Raw genomic sequence first — 11,206 nt, forward strand, 5'->3', positions numbered from 1 at the left:
CCTAAATAGCCCTCAGTCCAGTAGACCACTGCGCAACCAGCTCTGTCCTCACCTATTGTACCATCACCCATTCCCTATAGACTGAGCCCTCGCGGGCAGGGTCCTCTCTCCTCCTATACCAGTCTATTTTGTACTGTTAATGATTCTTGTACGTATACCCTCTTTCACTTGTAAAAAGCCATGGAATAAATGGCGCTATAATAATAATAATGATGATGATGATGAACAGGTTCCGGGGAGGGGGGTGGTTTTAAGGGGAGGAGCGTGATAGGTGATTCCGACACGTGGACATCAAGTTAACATGGAAAGAGGGCTGACGAGTCTGGAGAACTAACGCCCCATCAACTAGTCACTGCAGTAATTAGCACAGTGACGGCGCGGTTTATAAATGCTTTTTTTATAAACTTTTTTTAGTTTAACATTACACATGGCGTTTTAGACAGGGAACTTTGACATACACATGTGAATGCTGCTGGGTTGGAGGCCATGGAGGACTTGACAGATTCCCTTTAAAATTAATTGGATGGTGGGGGACAATGCTAAATTCCTCAGAGCTTCCTCCCACAATTCATTATATGGCCTCAGCCTCCTCCCCACCCCACAATTCATTACATGGCCCACATAGTGTCCTCTCGAACCATTATAATCACAAGTTATATGGACCTCACAGATATGAGCTGCACAATACAGGAACTGTGCGCTCCGTCAGTGTATTTTAATACAAAAATAAAAAAAAAGCAGTGCAGGTTAAATTTCAAGCAATAATACGAAATATTTTAAGGTTTATCTATTATCAAAACAGAATATTTAAGTAGCAAAGACCAGAAAAGACAACATAAAGAGTGCAGAAAGTACTTCAAGTGTAGAAAACAAAAAAAAAGGAAGAAAGTCAACTCTTGAAAAGAAAAGAAATGACATCAGCTGGACGACCCCCGCACCATAAAAAGCCAGTGAAAGCCCTCAGGAAAAATAAACTGATCCTTTACCAGAATTGAAGTCATCTCGTGAACCTCCTCTAGAGCCGTAACTATCGTTTCCTGAAAAATAAGGTAACAGCAACATCAAATCGAAAACTGAGCAAACCAAACATTACAGGATGAGGTGGGAAACCCGAGACCCATCCACAACAACGACATAACCACCATAAAAATACAGTTCTCCACTAAAATGAGTAGCTAAGAGCCACCTGCACACAACACCTACAAGGTCCATTATTCTTCGCCAGCTGCGACCAGTGATGAATGCAGTCATTTTATTCCATTAATGGGAACAGAAAATCACTACATACTTCTGCCGGTAGACCACAGACCAATCCGTACAATCATGGAAATTCCTCCCCAAAACGCGTCGTTCCACATTGTATTGAAAGAACTAAATTAATAATCCAATTAATTTCTTTATAATCCCATCTATTCAGCCAGAGATTACATTTAGCATCAAGACATCAGTGACAAAAATGTATTTTATTATATTACTGTGTACAAAACATGATTGAGTGAACAAGATAATCACAAAAACCACACAAAATAAAAATGGTCAATGGTTTTACTAAACAGGATGCTGTAATGGGCAAGCACTGAAACGTGAATACTAGCACTGTAGAGTCTGCTCTACTGCTTCTGGAAAATATACCAACATTTTGCATTAAATTGGAGTAAAATTACATACTAGTGAGATGAACAAGAAAAATATAGGCAAAAATATACACAAAAGAAAAAGTTACTGAACATTCAGTCTGCAACTTCACTGGAAATTCTCTCTCGCGGATTTTCCTTTTCTCGTCGAAGCTTCTCCTGATACCTTTACTATTCTAGAAGGCCAGTGGATCATATGTGAAGTATCCAGCAGGAGTCCCATTAGGTTCAGGTTCCATCTACCTTGGCATCATTGTTCCATCTCCTTGATATCCTGATTAAATCTTTATCCTTACTCTTCACTAACAGCACCAAGATTTTCTGGAAAGTAGTCCAAATGCGAATGTAAAAAAAATGTAACTTCACATTCATCAGACAACCCAAGACTTGAAATATTTCAATATGTTTCAGTATGTTCTCCATGATGGGCTTAAAATGTTGAATCTTTGTTGTTACCTAGAAATTTATTCACAATCCCAAGAATTCCAAGCTCTATTCAACAGCTTTCATTTTTGTTTCGAACAAGTCGTCCTTCATTTGTTTGAATATCTGAACCCAACGATATTCAGTATTTTTTCAGACAGTTCCTGACACTTGGTATATAGGTACTTAAACAGTCTCCCCTTCTTCCATTAGAGCTTTCACAAACTGCTTCATCAGTCCAAGCTTAATGTGGAGTGGTGGCAGGAGAACTTCGTGGGATCAACTAGATGTTCCACAACTATGTTTTTCAGTTCAGTATGCAAAGGTATTTTTGTTGACCATCTTTTTTGGCTTCAGTGACGAGTCTTATCCTGGCTGTCCCATTCACACAAAAAGTATGGGTGCTTAGAGTATCCTCCTTACTACCCAAAGGAGCAAAATGACAACTTTAAGATCACCACATATAGACCATCCTTGTAAGGTTTTTGGCAATAAAGTCTAAATTTTCATAGCTCTCCCTGAAGTGCACAGAATGATCTACAGGCACTGAAGCATACTTGTTGCCATTGTGCAGTAGCACAGCTTTCATACTTTTGTTGGATGAATCAATATTCTCCACTCGTTCACATTGTACTCAATGTTACATTTTTCCATCAGCCCAGAGAACATCACTGCAATACACTAGAGCACCATCTTGAGAAAAGTATGGAAGGAATTCCTTTTCTCTGCTTCTGTACTATGAAAAACCGGTACCAGGAGCGATCATGTTCTTGTCATCCAGAGCCTTCAAGTTCTGCAGAATGTTTAGGAAGGTCCAAGATCCGGACTGAATCACGTCAAATCTAACTGTAATAAAAAGCTGAGGCTCGTTGGGCCTACCAAGTGTTTGTGAAAAAAACTGTACGTGATGGAGGGTTTTTTCCAAATACTTTTCAGAGTTCAGCAATTGAAATTGTGAAAAAAAGAAAAAAAAAATCACCTTTTACTTTTAAAACACTTTTACCCTTGAAGATCTGTGTTATTATTCTCACGGATAATGTAGAAAGAAAACACGAAGGCAAGAGATGGATGCATAGATATCTATGAGCGCTCAAAGACCGTTCTGCCATACAGCCTAAGGATTATTCACGTTGTAGTAATGCTACAGTGAAAAAACGTCTATAATACTAAAATTATATAAACTACCACTATTAATGGGGGATATCTGGTGTCATGATATTGTTGATCTTTTCTTTAGGATAAATCATTAACCAGTTATGAACCAGGCAATTTACCCCTGTCATCGACCATGTGAATTTTTTGTATTATCCGTACATGCAATTTGAAGGTTGCAAAGACTCTACTGATATTGAAATGTGTTTTTTTTATTTTTCAATTTTACTCATAAAGGGGACCTAATTAGGTTACCACAACTTTCAACTCGCCCCCCTCACCCTCAATATCAGTGGGGAAATAACAGAAAAAGAGTTTGTTCTTCATTGTCTTTTTTTTTTATAAAAGGCTAAGAAAAATAATTTAAAATTGTGTTCACCTTTTTGTAAAAAACAAAGAAAACACTTTATGATAATTTTAAATAAGAAATGATAATTTAAATATTACATATAAAGGAAAACCACGTAAAAACAGGACGTTGTCAATGCGCCAAGCTATACGCCAGCCATAGTCTTGTTTACAATAGCAGCGCCGCACACTTGTGTACACAGTCTGAATCCACATGTGTCACGCTCTCTGCTTTACAAGGTTAAATGAATATTATATTTATAAATTATGATAGCTTGTGAACAATTCTTCCCACTTCACCTGTTTATTCTTTGAGGGGTCTGTCAGTAAGATTAATCCTCCTAAATCGTCTACTTGAACAAAGATGAATACAATGACACCTTGATATCTGATACAATGTCTCATTCTGGAGAAATCCACATTTTTCTTATATGTGAAATGAGTGGATACAGATCTACTGGAGAATCTGCCTCTAGGCATTATTTTAAATGAAATGAAAAGAGGGTGTTACCGGTGTGAGACATGTAATGACTGACAGTCTGCTCTCAATCACACAGCTCTGCACTAGATCAAAACAGACAGTACAGAAGATGTGAAGTTTGGTGAATGGCAAACATTTGTACTTGCTTTCCAAGCATAATGGTGCTTCAGCTTCCATCTCACGAGCACCTGGATTGAGGGGGAAGCAAGTTTGTGCCGACAGACAGCTCCATGAGAAGACAACTGCAAATGTGCTTGTTGTATTTGTAATTAGAGTAGGTTCAACGCTGCTGTACTGTGTTGGTTCTAATAAAGGCACAGTTCTGCAACATAGATGACAGCACAAGTGCAGCTGCAAACGTTTGTAACAGTGGCGGACATATCGCCGATGCAGTTGCACCCGGAGGTTCAGAAGGCCCTTGCTGATCTGACCTGTTGTCCGGAGCTCGAGGCTATGGGGGCCCTGGCCAGACAGCCCTCATCACATCCAGCGTGCAGGGCAGGGAGCAATACCACAGCTCAGCACAGTGCAGTGCAGACAGCCTACGCAGGTGTCTGTCCTCTGCTCCCTGCCCTCTCTCAGTGACATACAAGTGCGCAGCCTGAAGACACCAGTACGGCGCGAGCGCCTTTGTCATTGGAAAAGTTTACGGCAGGAGAAGAAGCAGTGCAGCGGGGCCCGAGCAGAGCCCTTTTTTTGCAATAGACTGAGGATGGGGCAGAGCACATCAGACTCTCACCTACCATGGAAAGCTTCAAGAGGAACCTCAAGACCCACCTCTTCCAACAAGCCTACAACCTAAATAGCCCTCAGTCCAGTAGACCACTGCGCAACCAGCTCTGTCCTCACCTATTGTACCATCACCCATTCCCTATAGACTGAGCCCTCGCGGGCAGGGTCCTCTCTCCTCCTATACCAGTCTATTTTGTACTGTTAATGATTCTTGTACGTATACCCTCTTTCACTTGTAAAACGCCATGGAATAAATGGCGCTATAATAATAATAAATAATAATAATAATAATAATAATAATAATAATAATAATGATGATGATGATGAGCGTGATAACTTGATGTCCACGTGTCGGAATCACCTAACATGGAAAGAGGGCTGACGAGTCTGGAGAACTAACGCCCCATTAACTAGTTACTGCAGTAATTAGCACAGTGACGGCGCGGTTTATAAATGCTTTTTTTATAAACTTTTTTTTAGTTTAACATTACACATGGCGTTTTAGACAGGGAACTTTGACATACAGATGTGAATGCTGCTGGGTTGGAGGCCATGGAGGACTTGACAGATTCCCTTTAAAATTAATTGGATGGTGGGGGACAATGCTAAATTCCTCAGAGCTTCCTCCCACAATTCATTATATGGCCTCAGCCTCCTCCCCACCCCACAATTCATTACATGGCCCACATAGTGTCCTCTCGAACCATTATAATCACAAGTTATATGGACCTCACAGATATGAGCTGCACAATACAGGAACTGTGCGCTCCGTCAGTGTATTTTAATACAAAAATAAAAAAAAAAAAGCAGTGCAGGTTAAATTTCAAGCAATAATACGAAATATTTTAAGGTTTATCTATTATCAAAACAGAATATTTAAGTAGCAAAGACCAGAAGAGACAACATAAAGAGTGCAGAAAGTACTTCAAGTGTAGAAAACAAAAAAAAAGGAAGAAAGTCAACTCTTGAAAAGAAAAGAAATGACATCAGCTGGACGACCCCCGCACCATAAAAAGCCAGTGAAAGCCCTCAGGAAAAATAAACTGATCCTTTACCAGAATTGAAGTCATCTCGTGAACCTCCTCTAGAGCCGTAACTATCGTTTCCTGAAAAATAAGGTAACAGCAACATCAAATCGAAAACTGAGCAAACCAAACATTACAGGATGAGGTGGGAAACCCGAGACCCATCCACAACGACATAACCACCATAAAAATACAGTTCTCCACTAAAATGAGTAGCCAAGAGCCACCTGCACACAACACCTACAAGGTCCATTATTCTTCGCCAGCTGCGACCAGTGATGAATGCAGTCATTTTATTCCATTAATGGGAACAGAAAATCACTACATACTTCTGCCGGTAGATCACAGACCAATCCAGACAATCCTAGAAATTCCTCCCCAAAACGCGTCGTTCCACATTGTATTGAAAGAACTAAATAATCCAAATCATTTCTTAATATCCGGCCTATGCAACCAGTGATTGCATGTAGTGTCCAACAGCCAGTAATAAAACAAAAAATGTATTTTTTATTATATTACTATGTGCAACACATGGAGTAAACAAAATATAAGCAAAAAAAAAAAAAAAACCAAAAAACCAAAGTAATAAAAATGATCAATGGTTTCACTAAACAGCATGCTGCAATGGGTAAGCACTGAAACATGATTAGCATTGTAGCGTCCCCTAGAAGTAATATACAGACATGATGCATACTGTAATTATTATTCTCATGGAAACGCTATAAAGAAGACACCTCGGCAGGAGATCAGAGCTGAGTAAGGTGCATAGATCTCTATGGGCGCTGGAAGACCGTCTGCCATACAGCCTGAGGAATATTCATGATGTAATGTTACAATGAGAGACCTCTATAATATTAAAAATTAAATAACTACCATCATTAAAAGGGGGTTGTCTGGTCTTATTATATTGATGACCTTTTCCCTAGAAGGGCTTAAACCAGTTCAGGACTCGGTCCCCTCATTCCTGATTAGTCACATTTTCAGCTTTTTTTTTTTTCCAAACATGCCTTTTAACCCTTTCTGCCCCAGAGCACTTTCCGTTTTTTGCTCCCCTTCTTCCGAGAGCCGTAACTTTTTTATTTTTCCGGCAATCTTGTCATATGAGGGCTTGTTTTTTGCGGGAAAAGTAGTACTTTTAAATGAAACCATATGTTTTTCCTTATGGTGTACTGGAAAAACAGCAAAAAAATTCCAAATGCGGAAAAATTGCAAAAAAGTGTGATGGCACAATAGTTTTTGGGATGTTTTATTCACGGTGTTCACTATATGGTAAAACTGATGTGTGGGTATGATGCCTGAGGTCGGTGCGAGTTTGTAGACACCAAACATGTATAGGTTTACTTGTATCTAAGGGGTTAAAAAAATTCACACATTTGTCCAATAAAAGTGGCGCACGTTTTGCGCCATTTTCCGAAACACGTAACGTTCTTATTTTTTGGGATCTATGGCTCAGTGACTGCTTATTGTGTCTCGAGCTGTCGTTTCTAATGGTACAATTTTTGCGCAGATGCTACGTTTTGATCGCCTGTTATTGCATTTTGCGTAAAACTTGCGGCGACCAAAAAACGTAATTTTGGCGTTTGGTAAACGGCGTAGTGGCAAAAAAATTCCAATCAGATTAATTGATTTTATATTTTGATAGATCGGGCATTTCTGAACGCGGCGATACCAAATATGTGTATATTTATTTATTTTTTAACCCTTTAATTTTCAATGGGCGGGAAAGGGGGGTGATTTGAACTTTTAGGTTTTTTTTATTTTTTAAAACTTTTTTTTTATTTTACTAGTCCCCCCGATCGCTCTTATCTATCTGCTGATCACAGCTATACAGCTGTAAACAGCAGATTCAGTCACTTCCTGTTTCTCTCTGCTCGCGGCCGAGGGAAAACGAAAGTGAAACTTCATAGCTGCAGACGTCATCACATGACCCTGTGCTACGATGGCAACCACTGATCGTCATGTGATCATGCACGTGACTTCCGGTGTGGGCGGCGGTAAGTAAAAAACATGGCCGCGCGCATATAGATCTTGCTGCCAGACTTTGGCAGCAAGATTTAAGGGGTTAATGGCCGTGGGTGGAAGCAGGCACACATGCTGATATGTGTGCCGACCGCCGCCGCCTGCCCGCGGCAGGGGGTGGGGCTTAACGGGACACGCTCCATGACGGATATATCCGTCCATGGTCGTGAAGGGGTTAAAAAGCTGAAGAAAAAAAAAATACAAAATGTTCTCGATTGGATATTCAAAATAGTTTTGGATCATTTTGCTTTTTTTTTTATACATGGGGCTTCATTTTTTTATGCTATTTTCACACTTTTTAGCAAGTATTTGTGGGAAAGATTAAATAGCTTTCCATTGATGGAGAGCTCGCTACCTCCCGTGGCAGCCTGTTCCACTCTCTGACTGCCCTCACTGTAATAAGAATGTTATTCACTTTTTTAATCAGCACAACGGATTACTAAAATTAAATTTTAAAAAGGGGTTCCAGTTTGTGCAACAACTATTTTTATACATCGGACAGGAGTCTTCACCCCCCCCCCCCCCCCCCCAAAGGAGCAGGGCTAGTAACTACTATTTGGACTAGCAGTGGCTTTTCTTAAAATGTATTACTTTTTATTTTTTCATTTATTTCACATATTGTGACTCCCCCCTGCAAGGACATAAAATATCTTTGGGGGTGGACAAGTCAAAAATTAACTACACTTAAATCGGATTTTCCCTGTAACTGGGGCCGATATATTAGCCCCAGTTACAGAGGCCTCCTGACTGCATAGGAGACCCAGTCACCTCTGCAAGGACTCAACAGCTCCAGCGCCCTCTACCCTGTGATCACATGACTGTTGGGTTACAAGGAAGCGGTATCAGTGCTTCTTATTACTGTATACACAGTATTTGTTCAGCGCTGTGTATACAGCGATCAGAAAAATAGAGACAGTAACAAAACAGTCACATCTCTCTATAAAGGGGAGCTAGTTTCCGCTTCACAGCCGGCTCTTTTCTCCTGTACGATCTTGTACAACTGTTCTAATATGCTGTGAAATTTGGAATGTCACTGCATAGTAGAATGTGGACCTTCTGAACATTTAAAGCTTAAGGGGGGTCCTCAAATACCGTATTTTCCGTTTTATAAGATGCTCCAGATTATAAGACACCCCAAATTCAGAGCAAAAAAAGGTGAGAACAAAAAAAAAAAAAAAGGGGTCAGTCTTGTGGTGATGGTGTCATACTGGAGAGGGCAGTTGCAGTGGAAGAGAAGGCTGTGCTGGGGCTGTGTCGGAGGCGGTTCTGCCGTGTTGGGTCAGCTACGCTTGAGCTCGGACTGCGGTGGCTGCTGTGTGCAAGCCCCACCTCTAGCCGCCATTTCCCTGAAATCTGCTGGAGGGAAATCCATCTGCGCACACGCCTGACTCCGGGCGGCATTATTTGGAGTCCTCACCGCCCGACCCACAGCGCCAGTAAAGCCGCCGGAGAACCTGAGCAGACCCAGCACAGCTGTCCCAGCACCAGTCGCGCAGCCCTGCACAGCCGCTGCAGGATTCCCCGGCCTCTTGCAACTCCTCTCCACCCCGCCCCCCCACGGTAAGCTACACCCAAATTATAAGACACACCACTCACTTTCCTCCCAAAATTTTGGAAAAGTGCGTCTTATAATCTGAAGAATACGGTAGTTAATATCTGCTCAGGTTCTAATCAATGGAATAAATGTGCTCAACAATGGCTTCTGCAGTTTACATATGGCAGGAGCTTTATAACAAAAAAAAAACAAAAAAAAAAAAAAAAGCGGATATGTGATGGAGAAGAGGGAAATTTCAGACCCTAAACGATCAGATATTTGAACCAATCATAAGGATAGGCGATCAATAATGTAAGGCTGGACAACCCCTTTGAAACACGTTCTAAAACAGCAGTACCTGAATGACACGAAAACAAACCATAGGGCAAAAAGAAAAAAAATAATGGATTAAAATTACCTCCTCTGTCATCAGATCCACCTTTCCTGAACCCAAAGCCACCTTTGTCTTGTTTTCTGCCTTCTGCTATATCCACTCGCAAAGACCGCTCCCCTAAAAGCTAATAGGAAAAGCAAGAGTGCAAATGACAAAGTGACAAATGTTAGAAAATGTTAAAGGTGTTTTCTGGGATAAAAAAAAAAATCAAAAACCACAAAACAATTTTAATTGGAAATGTAATTTTTAGAGCTGATCGAACGCCTCAAAAACCGGGACCGTTGGATCACTGACAAATTTAAAAATAAGTATGATCCGCTCCGGAATCCGGTGCCCTAATAAGTCAAAGGGCACCAGAATCCGGAGATTAAAACGTCTGTTGAGGGGATATGGCGGCAGGAATGCGCACGGTGTACTCACCGAGGCTGTGTCATGGCGGAACACTCCTTCCGGGTCACGCTTTTACCTTCCGGAGTGGAAAATTCAATTTTCACTGATTTGCCTGCCCACCGGCGCGTTTAATTGGTTGCAGTTAGACGCGCCCCCACCCTGAGTAGCAGCGTGTCACCTGACTGCAATCAATCACAGGCGTCAGGACGGCCGGTGGGAGGGGAAAGCAGTACAAGTGGCTGAGCATCAGTATTGTGGTCAAAAATAAACAAAACAAAATTGGCAGCACAGATCTAGCCCGCGGCTGCAGCCCCAGCTGTCAGGCTGTATCTGTGTTGAGTATCCAGTGCCTATAGTCACACATGCGAGGCTTTGCCATGGCAGACTCTAGAGAGTCCCTGGCAAGTGTGATTCCGGTCTAAGAGAAACTGCATGAGGCTTTTTTTATTTAAATTAATAATAATAATAATAATAATAATAATAATAATAATAATAATAATAATAAATAAAAAAAAAACAACAACAAAAAAAAAAAAAAAACACGTGTTCCCTCCATAATATTCATCCCCAGCCATGATAACACCGGTTAGGGGCTGGAATACCAGCCCGCAGCTGCCCGGTATTGCCGCATCTATTAGATGTGACAATCCCGGTGCGATACCAGCTCTTCCCGGTGGCGTGATGCGATGCCAATCAGGGTAATGTGACGGTTAATAGCAGCGCACAGCTGCTACTAAAGCCTAGGTTTGTGATGGCACAGCCATCTATCAGATACCTGCATCACACAAACCTGTAAATAACAGTAAACACACACAGAAAAATCCTTTATTTGGAATAAAGTACAAAACACACCCTCCTTCACCACTTTATTAACCCCACACCCTGCAGCTCCAGCATAATCCACACAAGGTCCCACGATGACACATCCAGCTCTGCTACATATCAGAGCGAGCAGCCATAGAAAAGACTGCCAGCTCTGAGTGTAGCCCATGACTGAACCGCGATAAGCAATGACTGTCAAAGGCTGGGGGTGTGTCAGCCTGCAACCAATCACAGACGAGAGAACAGCCGGTG

At 41.3% G+C, this 11,206-nt stretch overlaps 1 protein-coding gene across 3 annotated transcripts in view; it reads right to left on the reverse strand.

Annotated features, from left to right (window-relative positions):
* EIF4H (eukaryotic translation initiation factor 4H) overlaps nucleotides 1–11,206 on the reverse strand; it is an 80,586-nt gene that overhangs the window by 42,426 nt on the left and 26,954 nt on the right. For 2 of the 3 annotated variants that reach the window (XM_075336366.1, XM_075336365.1), the window contains exon 4: nucleotides 9,767–9,866. In XM_075336366.1, the coding sequence (XP_075192481.1) occupies nucleotides 9,767–9,866 (100 nt within the window). Of the gene's footprint in view, nucleotides 1–986; nucleotides 1,038–5,825; nucleotides 5,877–9,766; nucleotides 9,867–11,206 lie in introns of all 3 variants that reach the window. The other variant, XM_075336364.1, reaches the window with a different exon arrangement.

Source organism: Anomaloglossus baeobatrachus, chromosome 2 (assembly GCF_048569485.1).
Source record: "Anomaloglossus baeobatrachus isolate aAnoBae1 chromosome 2, aAnoBae1.hap1, whole genome shotgun sequence".
Lineage (NCBI taxonomy): Eukaryota > Metazoa > Chordata > Amphibia > Anura > Aromobatidae > Anomaloglossus > Anomaloglossus baeobatrachus.